The 14114-nt window shown below is 41.2% G+C and overlaps 1 protein-coding gene across 9 annotated transcripts in view; it reads right to left on the reverse strand.

Annotated features, from left to right (window-relative positions):
* The window catches only part of SHISA9 (shisa family member 9), a 545216-nt gene that overhangs the window by 516777 nt on the left and 14325 nt on the right, over positions 1-14114 (reverse strand). For 8 of the 9 annotated variants that reach the window (XR_014840775.1, XR_014840776.1, XM_085017601.1 and 5 more), the window contains exon 2: positions 10290-10417. Coding sequence is in view for 6 of the 9 variants with exons in the window: in XM_085017601.1 (XP_084873727.1) it covers positions 10290-10417 (128 nt within the window). In the remaining 3 variants the exon portion in view is untranslated. Of the gene's footprint in view, positions 1-4576; positions 4804-5943; positions 10418-14114 lie in introns of those variants that run through there. The other variant, XR_014840777.1, reaches the window with a different exon arrangement.

A 14114-nucleotide genomic window follows, 5' to 3' on the forward strand; every position in this document is an offset into this window, starting at 1 on the left:
CACACTAAGCATCAATCACATAGTAGGCATATCACATCTTTTAATCCTGATGTATAAATAGAAATGCTCTCACAAAAGAACTGGATTGGCTTTCCCTAGCTTGCAAGGAGCAGAACTTGGCATCTTTTAAACTAAACCAGACATTGTGATAAGCACTTAGGCTTTCTTTACAAATAGTCCTACAGCTGGTTGGAAGCACTTTAGAAAGGCAGTGTAGATCCAATTAGGCAATGCCATGTGCCCAGCATTAGCAGCAATTTTTGAAACGAGCCCCGGAGATAACTTACAGAAAGTGGTGATTTTTTTTTTCTTTTAAGGTCTCTGTTTCTCTTGCTTGTGCATGCCTGTGCGTGTGTGTGTGCGCGCGCGCGTGCACACACACACACACACACACACACAATATCTCATTTTCTAGGTGGAAATACAAGACATGTTTGAGGTCAGACAGATTCCTACCAGCCTGGTCTGTCAGTGTAAATAAAACATTAAAATCAACACTCCTAACAGAACAAAAGCTCATGTGTTTTAATGGGAATCGAAGAAAAACAGAAGACAGGAACAAATGGCCAAGAATGGGACAGCTGCTCCATCCGAGCTATTTACTTGGGAAGGAATTAACGTTTTTTTCAGTTCTTATTTGCACCAAAAACATGAGTCGTAACAAACACATGCACACGTGTACACATACAAATGAGGTTATCAACAGGCACACAGAGTGAAAACACTTTCACTGAGAAGACAACTGCACAAGGAATTCATGCCCATGTGCATCATTGTTCCCTCTGCACAGATCACCATAGCACTAACACTCACTCAATCCACAAAATAATCATAGTAACAACCACATGTAGGCTACCATGCACACTAAGTCCTTTATACGCGTTAATGTATGTAATTGCCACAACAATCTGATGAGATAGATAATATTTCATTCTTTTCATAGAATAGAAAACTATAGTTTAGAGAATTAAAGTAATTTTTCCAAGACCACACTACTAAGAGGTAACAGAGCAGACACCCAATCCAGCCATGTCCAACCTCCCAAGCCCATATCACCCACACGCTCAAAGCCATGCGTCTGAGATTTAATGAGCACAAGCCACCTATCAAGACCTCATCTATAACACTGAATACTTCAAGGGAAAACCAGAGCTCTCGATCTAAAACCACACAAAGTCAACTCAGGCTACAGCACTGATCCTAACAATGCTTTTAAGCTGCTCCGGTATATATCCCCTCTCTAACTATTATCAACTCTATAATTTACTGACCTGTGTGCCAAAACCATTACAGTTATAGATCTTCAGATGGAACAACTAGCCTGTCCAAGTATGGAAAAGGAGGTTTAGGCTTCAGGAACAAGAGTGTTGACAACTATCGCTTCTAGGAGAGTTAAAGCATCATATGAGTTGGAATTAGTCACATTCCCTCAAAACTCAAAATCCCAAGGGCCCTTCTCATGGGTTCCCCCAACTTCTTATGGAACCTGTGCTAAGAACTCATTCATGCATGCAAGTATTCAATCATCCAACAAACACACATGGAACACTGGAATTTCTAGGCACTGGAGGTACAGGGGAGAGTGAAAAAAAATGTAATCAATCCCTGCCCCTGCCCCAAGGAAGCTTAAAACAGCAGCCTCAAAGTTCTCAAGGTTGTTCAGCAAGTTAAGGACCCAACATTGTCTCTATGAGGATGCAGGTTCAATCCCTGGCCTCGCTTGGTCGGTTAAGGATCCAGCATTGCTGAAATCTGCGGGCATAGTCACAGATGTGGCTTGGATCCAGCGTTAACATGGCTGTGCTGTAGACTGCAACTGTAGCTCTGATTTGACCCCGAGCCTGGGAACTTCCATATGCTGCAGGTGCAGCCCTAAAAGAACAACAACAACAACAACAACAAAAAAAAAACCACAATGATTGAGCGCACTAAAGATAGAAATGGTAGTGATGTTTTTCCCACTCGACCTCCTGAGGTCCGTGGGGTGTCCTGATTCTCACCCTTCCTGAGCCTGGATGTTCACCAGAAGATAACCCAAGTGCATCCATTAAAGTTCAGACAATGGAGTCAGACAAAGCCGGGTCTGAATTCTGGCTCTTCTGTTCATTAGCCATGATATTGTGGACAAGCTTTTTTTTTTTTTTTTTCCTTGCTTTTTAGGGCCACACCCCCAGCATATGGAAGTTCCCAGGAGAGGGGTCAAAACATTGGAGCTGCAGCTGCCAGACACAGACACAGCCACATGTAATCCAAGCCACGTCTGTGATCTACACCACAGCTCACGGCAATGTCGGATCCCCGATCCACTAAGAGAGACCAGGGATCAAACCCGAATCCTCATGGATACTAGTCAGATTTGTTTCCTCTGTGCCACAACAGAAACTCCTGATATTTTCAAATATACACAAAGAGAGAGAAAAAAGAATAATGAATCCCCATGTATGTGGTCACCCAGCTGCAATCACAATAGTTTCCCCGCTTTGTTTCATCTACCATCCCCGACGATTTTATATTTTCCTGATAATTTAAAAAAAAAAAACCTCAGTCGTCGTGTTAAATGAGTTCTTTAATTTCCGTGAATCTCAGTTTTCTACTTCACAAAAGAGGAATGATACCTCTTCCATAGGCTTTTTCATTTATTGGACAAAAATTTATGGAGTTGCTGCTATGAGCCAGCCCCATTCCTGCCATGGGGAATACAGCTGTGACAATGCAAAGCACTTGCTCTCATGGCATTACACTGTAGTGAAAGAGGCATAAATTAAACAATGATCAGGACAACTTCAGAGAACACAAAAGTTATGGAGAGAATAATGGGAAAACGCTAACAGTGGGTGACTTGGAGGCCAAAGCTAGACAAGGAAGTCCTCTCTAAGAAGGTGGTAATAGGGGTAAGAGGTGAGATGGAAGAGGTCTGGGAGCAGTGTGCTGTAGTCAGAGAGCACAGCATGTGCAAAGGCCCTGAGGCAGGAATGAGCTTGGCTATTTGAGAGGTGTTTTACATATAAAATAAGCTAATACAGTCAAAGCACTTAACACAAAGCCTAGCAAGAGCTCAAAAAATATTAGTTATTATCCCTTTAAGAGAGGACTCATCACAAGATGGTACACTGAAGTGTGTTTTAGAAACAGCTCTGGTGCCTTAGACCACTCGGCCATCCTGACACCTTCCAAAGAAGATATACAGACAGCCAAGAGGCACAGGAAAAAATGTCAACATCACTAATTATTACAGAAATGCAAATCAAAACTACAATGAGGTAGCACCTTATACAGTAAGAATGGCCATCATTAACAAATCAAGAAATAACAAGTGCTGGAGAGGGTATGGAGAAAAAGGTACCCTCCTTCACTGTTGGTGGGAATGTAAACTGGTACAACCACTATGGAAAACAGATGGAGGTCCCTCAGAAAACTAAGTATAAAACTATCATATGACCCAGCAATCCCACTCTTGGGCATATATCCAGACAAAACGTTCCTTGAAAAAGACACATGCACCCACATGTTCACTGCAACACTATTCACAATAGCCAAGACATGGAAACAACCTAAATGTCCACTGACAGATGAATGGATTAAGAAGATGTGGTATATATACATGACGGAAAACTACTCAGCCATAAAAAAAAAAATGCCATTTGCAGCAACATGGATGGAACTATAGGCCCTCATACTAAGTGAAGTAAGTCAAAAAGAGAAAGACAAATACCATATGATATCACTTATATCTGGAATCTAATAAACAGCACAAGTGGACCTACCTACAGAAAAGAAACAAACTCATGGGGACAGGGAGAACAAACTTGTGGTTGCCAACAGGGAGGGAGAGGGAATGGGATGGACGGGGAGTTTGGGGTTCGTAGATGCAAACTATTGCATTTGCAGAGGATACGCAATGAAATCCTGCTACACAGCACAGGGAACTGTATCTAGCCACTTGTGATGGAACATGATGGAAGATAACGTGAGAAAAAGAAGGTATATACATATATATACACAACAGAGAAGGAGGGTTCTCTGCAGCAGTTGTTATTTATTGACTCATTAATGATGGCCATTCTGACCACTGTGAGGTAGATTTCCATTTCTCTAATAATTAGTGATGCAGATACATATATATGTATGACTGGGTCACTTTGCTGTACAGCAGAAATTGACAGAACATTGTAAATCAACTATAATAGGAGAAATTAAAATCTTACCAAAAAAACAAAAAACAAAAAACTCCATAGTGCCAACTGGCTTTTTGGTTCAACTTAACACATCCTTTCTCCCCATCCAGCAAACATCTATACCAGAAGAAGAGGTAGTGTCACGTGATGCTTAAAAACACAGACCTCAGGGTCTGCCTGGCCATTTAAATGCTAGCTCCACCACTTCGGAGCTGTATGAACTTCAGACAAGTCACTTAACCTCTCTGACTTTGCCTTATCTGTCCTTAGGATGGTAAAAATAATAGTACGAACCCAATAAGGTCTTAAGGATTCAATGTGGTGAGTTTTAAAATGCTGTCTGTTCAGGTTACTGTTACTATGCCATGATCTTACATATCTCTCTTATATTTATATTTTCCTTTTTGCTTGTCCTTCTTAGAAAATTCCCAATTTTTCAACCTATTTATTTTTTTTTAATTTATTTTATTTATTTTTTTTATTTTTTTTGCTCATTGACAGATACATCTCTTGGTTGGTTTTTTGTTGTTGTTGTTGTTGTTTTGTCTTTTTAGGCTGCACCTGCGGCATATGGAGGTTCCCAGGCTAGGGGTCGAATCAGAACTGTAGCCACTGGCCGACACCACAGCTCACGGCAATGCCAGATCCGTAACCCACTGAGTGAGGCCAGCGATCAAACCTGCAACCTCATGGTTCCTAGTCAGATTCGTTTCCCCTGCACCACAACAGGAACTCCCTATTTATTTCTTTGATTGGAGTATCATTAATTTACAATGTTGTATCAGTTTCAAGTATACAGCAGAGTGATTCAGTTATACACACACATTCTTTTTCAGATTGTTTTCCCTTATAGATTATTACAACATATTGAGTATTGTTGCCTGTGCTATACAGTAGGTCCTTGTTGGTAATTTCCTTCAATTTTTAAAAAGTATTTGGAGGAGTTCCCATCATGGCTCAGTGGTTAACGAATCCGACTAGGAACCATGAGGTTGTGGGTTCGATCCCTGGCATTGCTCAGTGGGTTAAGGATCCAGCATTGCCGTGAGCTGTGGTGTAGGTTGCAGATGTGGCTCGGATCCCATGTTGCTGTGGCTCTGGTGTAGGCCGGTGGCTGTAACTCCGATCAGACCCCTAGCCAGGGAACTTCCATATGCCGAGGGAGAGGCCCTAGAAATGGTAAAAAGACAAAGAAAAAAAAGTATTTGGAATATCCCTTCCAGCATGGGACATCTGGGTGCCTTGGCAAATATGGATGAATGAATGAAAATCTACTTAGCCCTAGATATGAGCTGTACAGCCTCTTCAGACACTAAATCATGGATTTGCTTTTCATCTGACTCCTTGTAAATCCACTTAGGAATGGTCTTGGGGGGTTAAGGGTGGGGTGAGGCTGGAATAAGGATCTGGTCTCTCTGATGGATCCTGTGTCCTGAAGCTTTGAGTCGGCATTTCTTCTAAGTTTGGGCTGAGATCTCACTTGCTTGTTTTATGCCGTGAAATAAATCATGTAACATCAACCCTACTTCAAAAGGGGGGTTGCATGTTTGTATGGAACGTGAGGGTACTTTGTCCCATGAGTATGTTGAAAGCATCATCAGGACAGCAACTGGTTCCATTCCAACACTGACCAGGTGAATAATTTAGCGTGAATGTTTTCCTAAGCACTGGGAGATACTTCGTTTTTCTCTTTAGGGCTGCACCTGCAGCATATGGAAGTTCCCAGGCTAGGGGATGAATCAAAGCTGCAGCTATCATCCTATACCACAGCCACAGCAACTCAGGATCCTAGCTGCATCTTCGATGTAACTGCGATGTAGTTTGTGGCAATAGCGGATCCTTAACCCACTGAGCTAGACCAGGGATCAAGCCCGCATCCTCATGAATACTAGTTGGGTTCATTTCCAGTGAGTCACAATGGGAACTCCGGGAGACACTTTTTATAAGGCGGCAATAAAGGCTTTGTAATTGCTGCTGACTGACTTAGTTTAGGGTTGTTTCCAGCCTTTGCCACATCATTAAACAATACTACCCAACCAAAATTCTACTATCAAGTTGGCTGTACTAACTATAATGTTGTAGGATTGGATCCTGGAGCAGCAAAAGGGACACTGGTGAAGAAACTAGTGAAAATTCCAAGAATATCTACAGCTTAGCTAAAAATAACATATTTATGTTGATGTCTTAGTGTGGACAGGTGTACCATAGTCATGGAAGATGTTAACATGAGGGGAAAGTGGGTGAGAACTCTGTGTGCTATCTTTGCCACTTCTCTATAAATATAAAATTATTTCTCAATTAAAATTGTATTTCAAAAAAAAAGTGCACTTTTAACACAGACAAGATGAGAAATGTTGATTCAGGTTGTATCCTCTCTCCACAGCCCCTCAGTCAGATCCCCCGTTCTTTGTTGTTGTTGTTTTTTTAACCTTTTCTAGACTATTTATTTATGTATGTATTTATTGAAGTATAGTTAATTTACAAGGCTATGACTTTCTGCTGTACAACAAAGCAACCCGGTCATATATGTACCCACATCCATTCTTTTTCAGATTCTTTTCCCACACAGATTATCACAGAATATTGGGTAGAGCTCTCTGTGCTACACAGCAGGTCCCTGTTAGCCAATCATTCCATATACCTCCGTGGGTATATGCCAATCCCAAACCCCCAGCATCCCCCATTCGTAATACTAAAGGCAGCCTATGTTTACCCTGGACTTCCAAACGTAATGGAGGTATCGTTGGCAAGCAGGGAGTCTGGGGTCAGGTAGACAGAGTATGTTCGCAGCACTTGAAGACAAAATGTGCCTTCAAAAGCAAACTGTAATTACACAGAAGCCAAGGAGCATTTGCAGAAAATCACTATCTCATCCAAATCTACATCCTGTTAATCAAAGAGGTCGAAGCGCTTTGATTATCAGACTAAATATTTTTAGGCAATATCACTGAATGCCTGGAAAGACCGTGAACGGCATCTGCTGCAGAAAAAATCCATCTTCAGATGGAAAGGCAACTCCAGCATATCACAGGCAAATTCAACCACAGGAGACTGATGAAAGGGGGACAAAATTTTCCCCTCTTGAAGCTTTCTCCTCCCTATCTGCCTTCACCCTAGCCTTTATCTGCTCTCCTCCATCCAAATATCCAGATTTCTAGACTGTTGATTCTCTCAGCATTTGAACAAAGCATAAAGGAAAGAGGAGGAGAGATAAGTAGATGGAGATGATGATTCTCTTAAAGCAAAGTCAAGCAGGTCATTGAACAGAGATGAAAATAGCATTTAAGTTGGGACTATAGAATTTCCAGTCAAATCTGGTAACTTGAATGTTTAGTGAAGAAAAACATCCTAAAAATGGCAAGATGTGCCCCTTCTTACTGTATCACAAAGAGATACGTCTTTCCATTTTTATAGTGGTGAGTCTTTGTAGCTCCCTAATGTCCAGAAAAAGGTTTTATATTCAATGCATGCATTCTAATTCTGGCATCAAAAGCTGGTCCTACTTTTATCAGACTGTATTCCTTCTCTCCTAGTTCTCTAATGGCCACAGCGGGGCCTGGTAACTGCCTGGCTTCTTGAACCCTTAATAACTGATAAATATTGGTCATTTAGTCCTATCTTCTCAGTAAACTCCCCAAATCATTTTTTCTTCTGAACAAGAAAATTTCCCCATGTGTCTTCAATATATAAATAGCTCCTATAAATCAATAAAAAGACAAACAAATCATTACAAGGAAATATTATCATTATGAACTACTAAATTAATTTGTTACATAAATTAAACATATTAATATAAATCTGTGGAAAAGCTATATGCTTCTTTTCTAGATATTCCCAAAAACACAAATAAATGGGTATTGGACCAATCTAGCCAGAGTATATTAAATTAACATCTATGGTAATTCTGAATGTTCCATTGTGGAGCAGTGGGTTAAGGATCAGTGATGCCACAGCTGTGGTGCAGGTTGCACCTGTGGCAAGGATTTGACCCCTGGCCCAGGAACTTCCACATGCCAAGGGTGCAGCCAAACAAAATAAAGAAAAAAAAAACTATGGTAATTCTTATGAAAATGCATTCTTTGTAATGTTACATCTGAAATTCTCCCCTGTAGCTTACCAGGAATGCCCTGGTGTAATTCCATCCAGTAGAATATCACAAGACACATTTTTTCTTGGTATAAAGTATGGATTACTGAAGCACAAATATAAACTAAAAGCAAGAATCATAAATAAACCAAGTTATCCTGTCCCAAGAGATTTCTGAACCACTCAGTGCCTAGACACCTATCTCTGAACAGTAATTTATTTTCAATACAACTTGGAAAAAAAATCCCTACTAAAGCAAGATTCTTCAATGTCGTCTGCCCTCTTACTTGATGGAACAGTGAGTCTTGGGTGACTTCAATGAGTCTGTGATTCATCTGAGTGCTGATTCAAAATCATCCTAATGATTAAAACTTCAAATAAGAAACTTTTAACAGCTGCCTTTTACAGTCAGGGACTCAACACCATTTCAGCTTTCTCTACTCCATGGTCACAATCACTTGCTTACGAGGTTTGGAACCCACTTATACCTAGGTTCAACTTATTTCCCAGTGCATTCTGAAAGAGAACGTGCTCATTTCCATCAAAGCCAGAACTGGGTATAGCAATTGCCACATCAGAGCGCAATTTATCATATCTTTTGGGGCTGTGAGATTTAGTCATAAAACTTGCAACAGCTGGTGTATTTTGCTTTAAAATATGACAATTTCTCCTATCATCTTATGATCCAATCCATAAATAATATCAAATTATTTAATATAATGAAACCTAAGACATTTTACTCATTTCAAACCTATTTTCAAACCATGTACACAATGACTTTGCAAACATACTGAAACATTCCAAGGCCGTGAACAATGATCACCATGCAGAATCAGAGAATTTGCATTACCCAAGTCAGATCCCACAGGTTTATTCCTCTAACTGTTGAGCATGAACATTTCAACCAAACAGTCCAAGACTATGATTCGGCAAATAAAACACCAATGCAACTTCTGGTGGAACTTTAGCAAAGGCGACCCAGACTAGAAAATGTGCAATGCCAGAACTGTTTCTGTTTTTAAGAACCTCCAGCCACAACTGAATGCATCCTTTGAAGTGTCTGGCTTTTGTTCTTTTAAACCAAGCCCTCCACATTACTTTAATGTGGGGGTTACTTGAAAACATAATTGCTAGGAATAACCATGGTAGTACAGTACTGTCAAAAATGAAACAATCTTGTTTTTCCCCACTCCTATTAGTGTTATCACCTCCGTAATGTATGTATGTATACAGACCTTTGAAAAGAAAGAAACTTGGGGGGACCATATTGAGGTTCCCATGTATGCTCTATCAGCTAAAGAATACCTATTGAAACACAATAGAGAATGCAGCTTTTTTTCTTCCTGGAAGAACAATGGAACAATTTGATGCTGTTGAATCACACATGCACACCCCAAACTAACATAACTGGACACCCCACACACACATATGCATACACACACGTGTCCATGCACACACACAGAGTTTGTGGGCTATAGCTATGAAACTCTAGCTTTATGAAACATAAATCTAATTCTTCTGAACCAGTATCTGTTAACTGAAAGCAGCATGAAACCTAAAAGTCACAACTGATCTAACTCACGAGGCAGACAGATAAATGAATGAACCATTGGTTAAGAGATCATCCAGTCAGGATGAACCAGCAAATTGGGTTAGCCAGCAGACTTAGCATCTAAGATGAATCAACCAAGTAATCCATTGGTTAACTAAGTACCCAACCATGATGAACCAACCATGAGGACCATTAGTTAATAGATCAACCAAGATGAACCACCCCAATAGGCTATTAGTTAATAAAAGAACCAACCATGAGAAAGCAACCAAGCAGATCACTCTTTAACAGAGCATCAAACCAGGTGAAATCTGATGATGCCACACATGGTTTGAACCAAGAGAGATAAACGAAAACTTCTTAGTCACCAAAGAGAAGCTCTTGATGGCCTAAAACACACATCATGAAATCTGGAGGTGGAAGCACCACATGGGCCACCACATGGGACTGGAAACGGATTGCACAGCTGTACTCACGGAGATTGTTTATGGGGGTTCTGGTATCCATGTTCTCATAATGCTGGACGTGGACCACGATGTTGAGGTCTCTCTCCATGTGATCAGGGTTGCAGTGGCCCTGGGGCCTCATGACATCCGCAAGGGCCCTGAAAGAAGAGAGAATTTAAATCTACTCATTCAAAACAATAACTGGCACCTGCTTGCTCTGAGCACTGGGCTTATAAACAAAAGACAAGATGCCTTTCCTTCATGGAGCTGCCATTCTACTTAGAGCTGGAGGGAAGAAAAAGACATAAGTAGGCAAATAAGATCAAGACAAATAGAGATTACATAAGGACCTCATGAAAAAGAGTCTATGTGCTTCTCACGATGGCTGTGTAATAGCAGTGGTAACTATCGGATAACACCTGATAGAGTGGTTGAGAGGATTAAGTGATTAATATATGTAACGTGCCTGCACCCCCACAAGTTTAGTCTCCCTTTATAACTAACCCTAGGTATCAACACATCATGTCCAGCAATGACCCATTTATTGAGTACCTACCATAAGCGAGATGCTATAGCACCAGTCACATTATATGCCTTAATTCAACAAGCAGCATATTAACACCTTATGTGGGTTACAATACCTTCTTTGCAGATGAGTAAACAAAGGCTCAGAGAGGTGAATTAATCTGCTCAAGGTCACATAGCCAGTAACTGGTAGCACAGGGATTTGAACCAGAGTCTCTAGTCACAGCCCTTCACACTGCACTGGGTTTCCTGCAGCTGTGGAGATTTGGTGTGAACCGTCACATGCCATGCTGGGGTCCCTCTTAATCAGCAGGGGGATGGAGGGAAAGCATAGAACCTGGGGGATCAGATGTGTTTCAGGCCCTTTTCTTTTTATCACCGTATTTAATCCCCTTGACATTTACCCAAGGGTCAATACTCCTATCACTCTTTCACAAATAAGGAAAAAAGCTAGGGATGTTTAAGTGACTGTATTAGTTTCTGAGAGTTGTTATAACAAAGGACCACAAACTAGGTGACTGAAAACAACAGAAATGTATTGAATCATGGCTCTAGAAGCTACAAGTCCAAAATCAAGGTGTTAGCTGGGCCAAGCTGCCTCAGAAGCCTATAGGGGAATCCTTTCTTGCCTCTTTCTAGCTTGGGCTGGAAATCTTTGGTCTGCATTGGTTTGCAGCTGCTTTGCTCCAGTCTTTGCCTCCGTCTCCCCAGAGCATTCTCTCTGTGTGTCTGTCTTCACAGAATATCTTCTTATAAGGACACCAGACATATTGGATTAGGGGCCCATCCATTATGACGTTATCTTAACTAACTACATCTGCAACCCTCTTTTTTCCAAATAAGGCCACATTCCAGGGAAGGGGGCTAGTTAGGACTTCAACATATCTTTTGGGAGGGAGCACAACTCAACTTATAAAAGTGACCTTCACAATCAAATATCAGCTTAGGAAAGAAGCTTGGTGTTCGCACATAAAACAGAGCAGAGATAACTATCAAACAGATATGCACCTAAGGTCGGTTATCACCAAGCCATTGTTTTTCCTCTTTGTCTACCTCCATGTGTTTCTTTAGAGGTCTAAATATTCTTAATAGAGATACACTGGACCTTGAATAATGCAGGGGTTAGGGGCACAGTCAAAAATGTGCCTGTGATTCATAATCAGCCCTCCTTATATTCAGTTCTTCCTTATTCACAGTCCTTTCATATCCCACATCCACAGAGACCATCAGCCACAAATCACATAATATTTCAGAATTTAATGTTTTTGGGTTTTTTTTGTTTGTTTGTTTGTTTGTTTTTTGTCTGTGCCCTTGGCATGTGAAAGTTCCCAGGCCAGGGGATTCAACCCATGCCACATCAGTGACAACGCAGGATCCTTAACCAGATGAACCACCAGGAATTCCTGCAGAATTTACTGTTGAAAAAAAAAAGTGTATAAATGGACCCACGCAGTTCAAATCCATGCTGTTCAAGAGTCAACTGTATAACATGGTAGCTATTGCTGTATATATGTGTATCTTTCACTCACTTGCAACTGCTGCTTATTATTCCCCTATATTTCACTTACCTGCAGAGATAACTGTCTCAATATGAAACAACTAGTACAGCAGAGGAAGTGTCCAATCAGAAAGGATGGCAGCTGAAGCATCCAGCTGTTTCATGGGGTGGAGGAACTACGCAATCAGAATGGATGCCTGCTGAAGCATCCATGGCGATCCAGCAGATCAGCCCAGCATATCTATATCCCTGACTAGGGACACCTAGATGGTCACCAGCAGCCTGCTTCTATGAACAACACTACACTAAACACCCTCATCCAGGCCTCCTCTTGGACCAGGGAGAGATTCTCCAGGGCACATACCTACAAGGGATCCTGCCATGTTTTAGGGTATATCCAGATGTTCTCAACTAATGGGAACCCTCCAAGCCCACATCAAGGGAGGCAGAGAAGGAAGGTGAGGCCCCCATGTACCAGCGGACCCAGTCTGCCTGCTGAGATTTACCCCACTACAGTAATGATTCTCAAACAGGCGTCAGCCAACCAGCTGCAGCAGCATCACACGGGAATTCGTGAAAGTGCAGATTTTCAGATCCACCCCGACCTGACCTGCTGACTCAGGAACTCCAGGAGTGGGGCCCAGCTTCTGCATTTTCACAGGCAGTCTGTGAGTCTGTGTTAAGGAAATAAAGGCCCTGAGCTTGGGGGGAATGGTTGCTCACAGGAGGATGGGGCAAATAGCCAAGAAACACAGGTAATGACAAGGGACAGATGTATTTACAATAGCCAAGATGTGGAAACAACCTAAATGTCCATTGACAGAGGAGTGTATAAAGAAGATATGGTACATATACACAATGGAATATTACTCAGCCATTAAAAGGAAAGAAATAATGGCATTTGCAGCAACATGGATGGACCTAGAATTACCATGCTAAGTGAAGTCAGTCAGACAATGAGACATCAACATCAAATGCTATCACTTACATGTGGAATCTAAAAACAGGACACAATGAACTTCTTTGCAGAACAGATACTTACTCAAAGACTTTGAAAAACTTATGGTTTTCAAATGAAGCTGGTTTGGGGGTGGGGGGATGCACTGAGGGTTTGGGATGGAAATGCTATAAAATGTGGTTGTGATGATTGTTGTACAACTATAAACATAATAATATTCATTGAGTAATTAAAAAAAAAAAGAAGAGACAGATGTGAGACACAGGTCAACACAGAAAGATTCCACATGAATTAGGGGAAAGACTGAGTCTGCTAAGAGACAAAAGAATCAGAGCTCCCATTCATTCATTTAACAAATATTTACTGCTTACTAGGTGCCAGGCCCTAGCCAAGGGTACAGAAGAGGACAAGATGGACAAGGTTACTGCCTTCATGGAACTTATGGTCTAGGACAGAGGATTTTTAAAATATGCATTAAATAAATAATAAAAATTTAAAATATGTGTTAAATAAACAAGGGCTGCAAAAATAAAGTATGACATGATCAAGACAAACGGGTACATAGCAGCAGTATTCACAGTAGCCAAAAAGTGCAAACAACCCAAATCAACTGAGGAGCTGATAAACAAAATGTGTTCACGGGGAGTGTAAACAACCCAAATCGACTGATGAGCTGATCAATGAAATGTCTTATATGAGGAGTTCCTGTTGTGGCTCAGCAGGTGAAGAACCTGACTAGTGTCTGTGAGGATACAGGTTCAATCCCTGGCCTCATTCAGTGGGTTAAGGACCCTGGGTTGCTGCAAGCTGCAGTGCAGGTCACAAATGCAGCCTGGATCTAGCATTGGTGTGGCTGTGGTGTAGGCCGGCAGCT

Source organism: Sus scrofa, chromosome 3, assembly GCF_054392235.1.
Source record: "Sus scrofa isolate SSC_HxYL_T2T_F1_AM1 chromosome 3, Sscrofa_HxYL_maternal_Yorkshire_Landrace_v2.0, whole genome shotgun sequence".
In the NCBI taxonomy this organism is placed as follows: domain Eukaryota; kingdom Metazoa; phylum Chordata; class Mammalia; order Artiodactyla; family Suidae; genus Sus; species Sus scrofa.